At 39.5% G+C, this 13,656-nt stretch overlaps 1 protein-coding gene across 1 annotated transcript in view; it reads left to right on the top strand.

The window, feature by feature from the left end:
• The window catches only part of USH2A (usherin), a gene marked incomplete at both ends in the record, with an annotated part of 645,989 nt that overhangs the window by 106,060 nt on the left and 526,273 nt on the right, over positions 1-13,656 (top strand). The window contains one exon of the mRNA XM_080923960.1: positions 12,943-13,138. Within this exon, the coding sequence (XP_080780086.1) occupies positions 12,943-13,138 (196 nt within the window). The remainder of the gene's footprint in view (positions 1-12,942; positions 13,139-13,656) is intronic.

Raw genomic sequence — 13,656 nt, 5'->3', positions numbered from 1 at the left:
CAAGGCAGTGTCAGGGATAGGTTCCTCTTCATAGTGTCGGTCTCAAGATGGACCAGTTATTGCTTGGCCACTCATTTAAGTTCTGTGTCACCTTACTCTGTCAAGTTCATAGGCAGGACAAATTGTGGCTTCTACTGGAAGTTTTTTTCTGGTTACAGGAGATGCCAGTTCTTGCTCTTAACTCCCCATTACTAGGAGTTTTTGCTAGGGTCACCCTCATAGATTCCTGGGATTTTTCATTGCACTAGGTTTTTAGCTTGTCCTGAGATGCCCCTCTCCTCAGTTCTAGTTGTCTCTCCCAACACCCTTTCCCTTCATTCTTCCCTTGCCTGATCATTCCTGTTCACACTCCACCAAGTCTGCTTGTAATGTCTACTCTATTCCCCCTTCCCAGGGAGACCCATTGCCCCCCCCCCCCCCGGCCTCCTTACTTAGTTTCTCTGGGTCTGTAGATTGTAGCATGCATATCCTCTAACTTACAGCTAATATGCACTTATAAGTGAGTACATACCACATTTGTCTTTCTGAGTTTGGGTTACCTCAGTATGCCTTTACTAGTTTCATCCATTTGCCATCAAATATCATGATCCTACTTTTTCAAACAGCTGAGTAATAATTCATTGTTTAAATATACCAGATTTTCTTTATCCATCTTTAGGTTGCTTCTAGTTTCTGGCCATTATGAACAAAGCTGCTGTCAACATTTTTAGCAAGTTTGCTTGTAGTAGATGGAGTGTCCTTTACGTAAAAGCCCAGGATCGATATAGCTGTATCTCGAGGTAGATTCCCAACTTTTTGAGATGTCACTATGTTTATTTGCAGAGTGGCTATACAAGTTTGCACTCCTGCCTGCAGTGGAGTAGGAGTGTTCACCTTGCTCTACATCTTCATTGGGATGAGCTGTTATTTTTGCTTTTGATATTAGCCATTCTGACAGGTATAATGTGGAATCTCAGAATCTTTTTGATGTGAATTTCCCTGATAGCTGATGATGTTGAACATTTCTTTAAATGCTTCTTGGTCATTTGAAATTCCTCAGTTGAGAATATTCTGTTTAGCTCTGTACCCCATTTTAAATCGAATTATTTTGTTTGCTGATGTCTAGTTGCTCAAGTTCTTTATATATTTTGGAAATTAGCCCTCTGTCAGATGTGGGGTTGGTGAAAATCTTTTCAAATTTTGTAATCTTCCATTTTTATTCTGTTGACAGTCCTTTGATTTACAGGAGCATTTTAGTTTTGGAAGGTCCCACTAACCCATTATTCATCTTAGTGTCTGAGCTATTGGTGTTCAACTTAAGAAGTTCTCTCCTGTGCCCCTGTGTTCAAATATATTCCCAACATTCTCTTCTGTCTTGGTCAATGTATCTGGTTTTATGTTGAAATCTTTGATCCACTTGGACTTCAGTTTTGTGCAAGTGGTAGATAAGGGTCTTATTTGTATTTTCTACAGGCAACCATCCAGTAAGACCAGCACCATTTGTTGAAGATTTTTTTCTACTGTATAAATTTGGCTTCTTTGTCAACAACCAGTTGTCCCTGATTTCTTTCTCATCCTGCTTATCACTTGCACCATGGATTTTTTGGTTTTTTAGTTAATCTTGGCAAGTGGTATCTATCAAGAAAATTGTCTATTAAAATTTTTTAATTTTGTAGTGTATAGGCTTTTAAAATATGACTGAATCATTCTATAGATTTCCTCAGTATCTGTTGTTATGCCCCCCCCCTTTAGTTCCTATTTTGTTAATTTGGATATTCTATCTCTGCCTCTTAGCTCACATAAGAGTCTGTCTATCTTGTGTATTTTTTTCAGTGAATCAACTCTTCATTTCATTGATTCTTTGTATTGTGTTCTTTGTTTTTATTTTATTGATTTCAGTTCTTAGTTTCATTATGTCTTGCTGTCTACTGTTCGCCTTTTTTTTTTTTTTAAACAACTTTCCGGTGTACTGTTATGTCCCTAGTATGAGATCTAACTAATTTCTTTATGAAGGCACATAGTGCTATAAACTTTCCTCTTAGTATTGCTCTCATTGTATCCCATAAGTTTGGGTATGTTGTGGATTCTAAAATGTAAATTTTAGAAAGTCTTTAACTTTTCCTTTATTTCTGTCTGGATCCAGTGGTCATTGAAGAGAGAATCACTCAGTTTTCAGGAGTTTGTTGGCTTTCTGTTGTTTCTGTTATTGTTGAAAGTCTGCTTTAACCTATGGTGGTCTGATAGACACAAGGAGTTGATTCAGTTTTCTTGTGTTTGTTGAGACTTGCTTTGTGACTCAGTATGTGGTCAATTTTGGAGAAGATTATGTAAAGTGCTGAGAACAAAGCATATTCTGTTGTGTTCAGGTGAAGTCTTTCATAGATATTTGCTAAATTCATTTGAGTTATGTCTGTTCACTCTATTATTTATAAACATTCTCTGTTTAATTTTTGTTTGGATGACCTATCCATTGGTGTGAGTAAAATGTTGAAGTATCTTACTCTAAATATGTGCAGCTCAACGTGTGGTTTAAGCTTTAATAATGTATCTTTTGCAAATGTATCTTTTGCAGATGTAGGTGCCCTTTTTCTGTGAGTCATAGATGTAAAGAATCAAAATGTCTTTTTTGTGGATATTCCTTTGATGAGTATGAAGTGTCCTTCCCCATCTCTTTTGATTAATTTTGGTTAGAAGTTTACTTTGTTAGATATCTGAATGGCTATGCCAAATCAATTCTTAGGCCTATTTGCCTATGTTGGAAAATCTTTTTCCAACCCTTTATTATGAGGTAATGTCTATCTTTGATGTTGAGGTAGGGTCTTGTATGCAGCAGAAGAATGGATCCTGCTTACACATTCATTCTGTTAGCCTATGGCTTTTTACTGGGGAATTGAATCAATTGATATTAAAATATATTAATGACCAGTGATTATTAATTCTTCTTATTTTGGTGGTGGTAGTTGGTGTGGGTGTCTGTTCGAGTACCTGTGCATGCCTGTACATGTATCCTTTTTGTTTTGTTTTGGTTATTTATTCCCTGTGTATCGGGGGAGAGTTAATTGGAGTTTTCCATATAATATAGTATAGACGATAGAACATTTTGTTGGGTATAACTGTCTGGGCTGGCATCTGTGCTCTCTTACAGTCCATAGTATGGCATCTTTTCAGGCCCTTTAGGCTTTTAGATTCTCTGTTAAGAAGTTGGGTCTGCCTTTATATGTTACTTGACCTTCTTCCCTTGCAGCTTTTATGATTCTTTCTTTGTTCTATATATTTAGTATTTTTATGATTATGTGGCATAGGGACTTTTGGGGGGGGGGTCCAGTGTACTTGGTGTTCTATATGCTTCTTGTAACTCTATAGGCATTTCCTTCTTTATGTTAGGAAAATGTTTTTCGATGATTGTGTTGAAATATTTTTGAGCCTCTGAGCTGGTAAATCCTCTTCTGGTCCTATTATTACCAGGTGTGGTCTTCCCATGGTGGCCCAGATTTCCTGGATGTTTTGTGTCATGAACGTTTTAGATTTAACAATTTCTTCTATTGTATCTTTTATGCCTAAGATTTTCTCTTCTAACTCTTGTGTTCTGTTGGTAAGGGTTGTATCTATAATTTTTGTTCACTTGCCTAAATTTTTCATATCCAGGATTCTCTCAGTTTGTGTTTTCTTTATTGCTTCTATTTCCATTTTCAGGACTTGAATAGTTGTATTCATTTCCTTCGCCTGTCTGTTTTCTTAGATATATTTAAGGGATTTATTCATTTCCTATTTAAGGACCCCTACCATCTCTATTTTTATTGATTATTTTATTTATTTATATTTCAAATGTTACTTCCTTCCCAGTATCTTCTTCACAAACCCCTATCCCCTTCTTCCTCCTCCTGCCTCTAAGGGTGGTCCCCCACATATCTACCTACTCCTGCTTCATTGGCCTACAGTTCCCCTATTCTGTATTACCAAACCTCCACAAGACTATGGGGCTCCCTCCCCAGTGATGCCAGATAAGGAAATCCTCTGCTACATATCCAGCTGGAGCTATGGGTAGCCACTGTGTACTCTTGCTTGGTAATTTAGTTCCTGGGAGCTTTGGGGGATCTGGTTGGTTGATACTGTTGTTCTTCCTATGAGGTTGCAAACCCCTTCAGCTTCTCCAGTCCTTTCAGAAACTTCCCCATTGGGGTCCCCACACTCAGTCCAATGTTTGGCTGTGTACATCTACCTCTGTATTGGTCTGGCTCTGACAAAGCCTCTCAGGGAACAGCTATACTGGGCTCCTGTCAGGAAGCACTTCTTGGCATTAGCAATAGTGTTTGTGTTTGGTGTCAGCATATGGGATAGATCTCTAGGTGGGGCCATTTCTGAATGGCCCTTTCTTCTGTTTCTGCTCTATTCATTGTCCCTACATTTCCTTTTGAATGGAGGAATTGGTTTTTAAAGTCATTTGTGTGTGTGTGTGTGTGTGTGTGTGTGTGTGCACGCACATGCTTCAGATGCCTTTGGAATATCTAGGGATTGCTGTAATAGGATGGTTTGGCTCTGGTGGTGCCATTCATATTGCTCTGGTCATTGATTGTGTTCCTAAGCAGAGCTCTAGGAATGTAGGTCTGGGGTAATTACAGGCTTAGGAGTAAATTACTAAGTTTATCTCTTGTTTTTTTCCATTGGTTTCTATTTTATAGCTGGTCTTCTGGCCTGTGTGTCCTGTGCTTCCCAAGCCTGCAAGTGCTCAGGTTCAGCAGGTTGTCTCCACTGGTATTTGGTGGTATCCTGTACGACCTCCAGGGTTCTGGGGTTCTGAGAGTTGATGTGGCCTCTGGGGTTCCAGCAGTGGGATCTGCCAGAGTTGTGGGTCAGGATATGGAGAAAAGGGGAAGGAGTGCTGTTGTGGAAGCTGGACAGGCTCTGAGGAAGTCATGGATGGCTGTATTTGGAGTCTTACCTGGGCTTCCGGATACCAGATAGAGGAGTGGGCTTTTGGGGTTTTGGATATGTATGTGGACCCTGTAGAGCAGTGTGGAGGAAGGAAATTTTCTCTCAGGTTTTCCCTTTAAAATTGTAATAAAAGTCTAACGTATAGAAAAATGAAAAAAAATCACTGTTCCTGTTTACAGAAAACCAGATGATCATGTTGGGTATTATGTTCTCTCTTCATATTTCCATTCTTCTCCTGTGATATGTCCTCCACAAAGCCATTTAAAAAGGCTAAGTCACCCAGGCGTGCTCAGTGTGCAAAAGCACTGTGAGCAAGGTCCAAAACTTCTCCTCGTCCAGATCTCCATGATCATCAGACTATAAGTGAGAGACCCTGACACTTTTCTATCACTGTAAAGTGACTCTGTGACCTAGACAGCTTATAGAAAAAAAATGCATCTCATTAGGAGCTTGCTTATGGTTTCAGACTGTTAATCCCGTTATCATCATGGTAGGGAGCATGGTACCATGAAGGAAGAGAGAAGCCTGAAACAACAGCTGAGGACTTATGTCTGTTACAATGTGTGGAGAACAGAGGGAGCAAAGGAGGGAGGGAAGGAAGAAGGTAAGTAGAGAGAGAGAGACAGAGAGAGACAGAGAGACAGAGAGACAGAGAAAGACTGGAATGGGCTTTTGAAACCTCAAACCCCACTCCTAGTGACATGCTTCCTTCACGGGACCACACGTCCTACTGCTTCCTAAATTGTCCACCGACTGGGAGCACAATTAGCCCATATTTTAATATATGAACCCATGGGCTCACTTTCATTCAAACCATCATACGAGGGAATTGTGTTGTATGATAGAACACCCAGCCTTCTCCTCTAATGATCCTACAATGCACCCCCACAGATACACATAAGCCATCACACACACACACACACACACACACACACACACGCACGCACACACAAGGAACAAGCTCATTGAGATCATTCTGTGACCTGTTTCTGGGTACTGTTAACAAACCTAGAAGGAAAAGTATGTTTCCAACTGGGAGAACCCCTTAGTGTAGTTTCTTACCTTGTAAGTTCCCAGGGTACAGGCTAAATTACTGTATATTAATTGACAACTTGAATCCATTGCTTTCAACAAAACTGAAAGATTTTTATAAGCCAAGTCTCCCATATTCTTCACAGGACAATAAAACATTTTGAAGAATATATTCCCTGATTAAACAGTTCCTTTTCTTCTCGCCAGAGTTTGTACTTTTCCTGTTCAGACAGAACCCTCAGGTTCTATTTAATTTCCCTATCTTCAAATTTTGAGTTTGCTTTAGTGATTTTTGTTTGGCAGCATCTCCATTACCTCATTGGCTTTTAGTGAGTTCTGGGGGGAAGATGTCATCTACAGAACATTAAGTTTCCTCTTCCACCAGCCAAATGCATACTTATGAAGACATAATTTTTGTTTCATTTTACTTACAATGACAGAAATCATGGAAAATGATGTGTTCACTTATCAGCCTGAAAATAGTGCCTCTTGCTTTCTTTAAGCCAAAACACACCAATTTTTCAGCACACTTACACTAAAATCTGTATATTGATTTACTCAATGCCTCGGATTTACCATGTGAGAAATTCTATCTGGAAATTTGGAGGAGGAGAGTGGAGAACGATGAGGAAAGTAGGGCTTTTTATTTGTTTTTTGTTTTGTTTCCTTTTACAGGGTTTTGCCATTTTTTTATGCTGTCATTATTATCCCTGCCAAATTCGTGACAGTTGTCACACAGCAGTGTAGCCACTATTGTCACATGGTCTGTACAACTGATGTGGGCTCTCTTGTTGCCCAGAGTTGGAGAGGCCCTGGTTGTGATCACCAAGTAGCATAGTGAACCCATTACAGTGCTGTTGGGGAAAGCGTGTGCTCACAGTTGTAACTGACTAACTCCCTTAGTGTGCCTTCAGCTCCTGACAGGTTCAAAACAAGCTGATACCTTTCCATTGGCCTGATGTCCTTCCTGTTGCTGTTGCTGAACTTGCAGCTTAGCATTCTGGGTAAATTGAGAACAGTGGCTATGAGCACTGCTTTGGATGTGAAGGATGCTTGTAACTGACTTTCCAGAAACCCACTGTCTTCCAGAATTTTAGCTTCTGTTGCAAAAGGAAGGTTGAGGCTTGAAAGAAGGCTCAGCGGTGCACAAACATGAGGGACTGAGTTCAAGCCTTAAAAACATACCTATAAACTAAACATGGATACAAACAAGCCTTTAACCTCAGTAGTGTGTGTGTGTGTGTCTGTCTGTCTGTCTCTCTGTCTGTTCTGGGAAACAGGAGAATTTCTGGAGCTTAATAGCCATCAGCTTAGCTCTAAGTTCAGTGAGAACCCTCTGTCTCAAATAATTGATAAGTACATATCACACAAGTATGCATGCACACATGCACTCTCTCTCTCTCTCACACACACACACACACACACACACACACACACACACATACACACACACACACATATACATACACACACATACACGATGAGGATATTCTCAGAAATAGTCAAACAACAATGCCTGTAGCTATATTGTACCCATTATAATGTGCCTTGGGAAGAAGGCAAAAAGTAATGTTTGTGTGTGTGTGTGTGTGTGTGTGTGTGTGTGTGTGTGTGTGGTGTGTCTTTGGGTCTCTTTACCAAATTAAGAACTATAAAAGAAGCCAGACAAGGTATGAGCCTCAGTAGCTCGACTTTAAGGAGGAGTAGTCTTATTTCACGCATGTAGCTAGCACATGTCTTGTTGCATGGGTTGCACATGGTAAGACCTAAAGGAGATGATGATATGAAGTTCTGAGGTACAGGTGTCACCTGTCTTGGCCTCCCAGATTGAAATTATAGATATATAAGTTCACAACCAAAAACCTTTAAGTTTCTTTTTTTTTTTTTTTTTTGCACAAATACTTAAATGTATACCTTTCAAACGATGTTCAAAACTTACTGTCTATATTTCCTTGAGAAGAAATAGCTTTATGATATATTTTAGTCCTTCTAAACTCCTCATGGGCAAATCTTATGTTAATTTGTTAATCTCTAACCAAGTCAGTGCACACACTCAGTACTCCTGGTTTGTTTGCACAGCCCAGGGTGCTCTGTGTTCCTCTCTGTTTAGTTATTATGCAAATTCTGTTACTGTCCAGCATTTCTCTCCCAGAAAGTGTTATACTGATAGAATCGTCGAAGATTTCAGATCTGAGTTTGGATGCTTTCAAAACTGAATTCTTGAGCAGTTGAGACATAGTGGGAGACCTTGATTTATTCCATTCCCATCCCTGTAGTTGGGAGCAGAGGTACTTCTGCCAAGCTTCCTGGGAGCTCTCTCTTATTTGGGTTCAAAGCCTGAAGCTTATGTAAAATATCTGAATAAATGTTTCCCAATAGAATTCACTCCATGATATGCTAAAGGCTCTAATAAATTCCTTCTGAATTTTTCATCTGCTCTTCTGTTAAAAGAGGTTGCAGTGTTTTCCTTTTTCTGCCTTTCTTAGGATGAAGAAGTGTTGGTTTATCACCCTCCATGCAACCAAACAGAAACTGAGTTTGTCTTCCCACCTGAAGAAACTGAAATGTAGATAGGCTGTATTAATTGGATACAAGACCCCAAGAATTAGGCATGGAAGAAAATGCCCCCCAGGCACAGAGACTTAATTTTATAGTCCTACATTTTTCCCAGATGGCTTCCTTTAAGGAGCATCTATACCAAGCTATGGGAAAGGAGCTAAGGGCTTTGGAAAACCAAAGTTGTTAGTGTTTCAGAGAGAAGAGATGAACTCAGAGAAGTCATATTAGAGGTGCACAGAGAATGGTCCATTTGTCTTCACATGATTATTGATCGTTTTATGTGCAAAGAGCTAGAGGATGCCACCCCATTGAGGAAGATTAAGGGTAAAAGCACCAAGCAGCCATGGGAAGCTGAGAAACTTCCAGGCAGGCAACAAAATAGAACAAACCATTCCATTCCATCATAAGTATTTTTTTAAAGCCCACTAATTTACACTGTTTTAGAAGCTAAGAACATGTGCTAATGTCAGGTAAATACATTACAACAATGTATTACAAACATCGTAACTCTATTCTGGATGTTTTTAGAAGTAGATGGTGATGTAGTGGGTTTTAAAAAAGGAGACTTTCCATAAAAAACACTACAGCGTATGAAATGAGAAACTGATTAGCATTGATAGTAGAATGTCCGCTGAATAAAATATGAAGACACAACGTCACAGCAATGAAGGTGTGATGTAGAGACAAAGATGACTGAGAATGTGAAGGAGGTGTCTGTGAGGTGTCACACTGTCACACAAGTGCCCAAGACTTGATATGGAACTGAATTTCCCAGAGGACAGGAAGGGGTTGGGACAGGCAAAACTACAGAAAGCAATAATAGCTAGGAAGTTCAAAATTGTATGTAAAAACCACAAAGTTGTAGAACCAGAAGGTCAATAAAACACACAGGAGAAACACAAAAGAAACAACAAATAGGTATATCGTCATCAAATTCCTCAGAACTATTGATTGTTTCCTGTAGTGATAAAAAGGAAATATTAAAGCATCGTAGGTAAAACACACAACTCCATATGTAATAACCATCAGATGACAGAGGTGTCCTGAAAGATAACGCAAGTGAGAAGAAGATGGGGCCACAGGAAAACACACAAAGGGACAGCACAGCTGAATCCTCTGTCTAGCACAGTCTTTCTGCTGGGAGGATGGAGTTCCGTTGTGCAGTGTATGAAGACACAGTTCTTTGCAGGGAGAACTGTGCCATACAAAATGTTATGTAAGAGTGCTTCAGGGGAAGAGAAGTACTGCAGGTTCCGTGGATCTATAGAGAGGGGGAAGGTGCTCCAAAACCAGCAATTCCAGATGTGCATGTTCTGATTATTTAACTCTCTCTAGGGGACAGGAGAAGTTTAAACAAAATCAACATCGACTATAAGAGTTTGTAAGGTTGCAGTGGTAATGGGGCAGAAGGGAAGGGCTTTGAGGGTCTAAACCCACAGAGGAGCTAATTTTCCTCCTACATAGCCTGTGTAGATATGTACAAGAAAGTGGTAAAGTGTTAGAATGAAACTCTTGTTTACAAGGCATTTTGGACATAAAAATAGAGTCAATAAATTTCCATGATACAAATTAAGAAGGAACAGAAAAGGAAGTCCTGGCATATCACTGAATAGAAAGATGGTGGTGGTAAGATTTGGGCCATAGCAATAACCACACCAAAGCTCAACATCCTAATACTCTATTTATAGGTGAAAGATAGGAAGGCATGTGACAATGAGATCTCACGAACTGAGTTTGCATGGCATATGGGAAGTACAGTTCAAATGGAAGCAACCCAATGACTGTATAGAACCAGTGGGAACACAGAGCTCGACCAACCAAGAATTGTCACAAAGCTGCAGTGACTCTGTGACTATCAGGAAACACAGATTTTACCACAATCATTTGATGGAGGAAGCTGAAAGCAATTATGAATTGCAAGGGGAGTAATTTTCATTTTCATGATGAGCAATACTGATCTTAACATGTGGGTGCCAAACAACATAACTATACATAGAAAGCAAACTTCAAAAGATGTGTATGGAAAACTAGAGAAATCCCAGATTTCATGAAGAAACATCAATACCTCTGCCTTCAATAACCAGGAAAAACAAATGGACAGAAAATCAGTAAGGATATAGATTACAGCAATACTATCAACAGAGTTGACCCCATTGACATGGACCAAGCACTGTGTCCAACCACAGCTGAGCTTTGCTTGTGATTTTTTTGAAGTCTACAGAAAACATCTTCCAAAACTAGACTAAATCTGAGCCATAAACCACACCTCTGAAAACTGTACATTATTTCAATCATATAAAGCATATTGATTTATTGGTTAAATTATCAACCAACAAGATTCTCAGAAACATCACTAAATATTTAGAAACTGACCCACCTCTAGATAACCCAAAAATGACGAAAAAGTAAAACTGTCAATCAGAAGACATGCATGAGAGTATAAATCCTGTAGTCTCAACCCTTGAATGGCTGAAGGGGTAGATCCTGAATCTATAACCAATATGGACATTCTAACAAGACCCTGCTTCGAAATAATATAAAAGGAATCCACATGAAGACCGAACTGTACGTCTACTACGGATAGCATGTGGGGCCCTCCCAGTCACTGAGGACAGGGAGAGGGAAGTGGGGGACAGTGTGTTAGGGTGGAGTTGGGAGGGGCTGAAAACAGGATATAAAATTAATAAATAATAAATTAATTAAAATTTTAAATGGGGATAGAGATTAAAAAATCTTTTGAGTAATTTAAATTATCAACCAAACATAGCATTAAGTTGGAATGCTGGCCCAGTAGAACTTAATGGGCTCTTCATAGCCCAGAATGCCATTGGGAGGAAATTTCAAAGAAAGAGCCCATGACTCACAAAACTGGAACGAATGCGACCCAAGCCATCCCTTATGATAGTTGTTTCAAATTTGAGGCAGATTTTGTGAGCAAGTATTATTTTTCTCTTGCAAATATGTCTAAAAGTGTTCAAGGCCAAACTATGATTCAGGCACGATTAAAACTGATTGAAGCCTTGGAGAATAGGGGCGTGAGCCTGGCCTGAAATATGGGATACATGTTGTTGTTGTTGTTGTTGTTGTCGTCATCATCGTCTGTGGTATCATTTTATCTGTATTTCTTTCTTCCCAGGATTTGGAATCACAACACTAGTAAGACAATGATTGTAGAGATTAAACCACTTTCCTCTCAGCCTGCTGTACAGGGAAATAGAAATGTGAATTAAATCAGGGTTAGATGTGAGAACTGCTAGACAAGGCTGCTCAGCTCAGGAAAGATGGCTGCGTAGTTAAGAATGCTCACGACTGTTTCGGGACCCAAGTTCATCCAGTTCCCAGTACCGATATTAGATAACTCACAGCTCTCTAGACTCTAGAAGCAGGGCCTTTCAACTGTTTCTGCCTCTGAAGGCATCCGCACTCAGATGCACACATCTGTATACATGCACGCAAGCATATGCATAATTAAAGACAAAATAAATCTTAAGACAAGACATTCGAGTTTTTGAATCTTTAGTTTACCTGAGAACTGGACCTAACTGGCACGACCGCCCTTCAGTGACTTCCTTCAATTGTACACGCAGTTCGGTGACCTGGGTGGAACTCATATATCTGGTGACTGGCAAACAGTATGTCAACACTTTATTTTTTTACAACGTAGTTATTTGCACAACAGTTGTCCTTTTACTTATTTATTATTTATCCTGAAACAGATGATTCCAATGAGAACTTGCTTCTCAGACCAGAAAAGATGAGGTGAAAATTATTCTTTTAAATCTGTATTCTGAAAGCCCTTTCTCGGACATCAGAACCCACATGCCTAACTAACAGTGATGCTAGCTGTCTGCAATGTACATGCTATGAAATGACACCACACACAAGTGAGAAAACACTGAAGGGTTCCTCAAAGAGGATGCATATCAGGATCAGTCTTCGGTGTCGTGCTATTTAATAACATCACACTTAATGGGACCGCCTCATCGTCGGAAGATTAATGAGACCACCTCATCATCGGGAGACTTGTTTCTTGATTCAAACATCTACATGCTCAAAACAGATTTGGACCAACTAGATAGCGAAGGGGTGATGGGGAGAGCTGGGGTGGTGAAGATTAAATTAGCTGCTGTCTCTTTTCTATTTTCAGGACTTACTTGTCTATATTCTGATTTCTTTATATAGTGCTTAAATGCTTAATTCCCAATTTCCCCTTCAGTCATATGAGTCTATTCCATGGGTCTATTTTCATCCGCTTCTAAATTTTCTCTCTGCCGAAGCTTCCCATGTTTTCTGCCGTGAGAGGCACAACCTGACCACCTTCTTGTCTGTTTCACATTTCAAGATTTTTTTCTCTCTTTCCTTCCCTGTCTTGTATCTAATGAGCAAATTATCTAAAAATAGATATGTTCATCATTCTACAAAATGTTGTATCTGCTGTAGGTTGGAGGCCAATGTGATTGTAAGAGACATGTGTCTGGCAGACAGTGCCTTCAGTGCCAGGACGGATTCTATGACCTGCAGGCGCTGGATCCTGATGGCTGCCGTCCCTGTAACTGTGATCCCTCTGGGACTGTGGATGGAGACATTACCTGTCACCCAAATTCAGGCCAGTGCTCCTGCAAAGCGAACGTTATTGGTATGTACGATGTACAAGTTTACAGTCACATCTCTATTTCCATCTGGGGCTTGGGGCGGGTTGGGGGGGGGCTCTATTTGATTTCTTAACTGAAGGGTAAAACTGATTTTCTTGCTCAAGGCTGGGAAATACAGTTCAGATGAAATTAGCTGTCTGAAAAATGACTAAATTAATAATTCTATCAAGCTATAGTTTGAAGCTTAGTTTAACCAACCCTTTAGAAGTTCCTTTAGTCGGTAGATGCTTTAGGTACACGGACTTGACTAATAAGTCATAGAAATATATAATTTGCCTGCTACATAGATGTTTCCTTTAGAAAATTAGCACTTTTTCAAAATGTTTTATACTTAATAAGTTCTAAGCAAGCCATTTTCTGCTAGTTTTAATAGACCAAAATAAATGGATTTTTTTTTTCAAGACATTCTGTGCTAAAGGGTACTTTGTGATAAATCTTTCCATTTTTTTCTATTATATTTCTTTGAACTGTCCATATGAAATGCAAAGCAAGTCAACATAAT

Source organism: Micromys minutus (genome assembly GCF_963924665.1).
Source record: "Micromys minutus genome assembly, chromosome: 1".
In the NCBI taxonomy this organism is placed as follows: domain Eukaryota; kingdom Metazoa; phylum Chordata; class Mammalia; order Rodentia; family Muridae; genus Micromys; species Micromys minutus.
The sequence above is the reverse complement of the archived record's forward strand: the minus strand, read 5'-3'. Positions and strand labels throughout refer to the sequence as shown.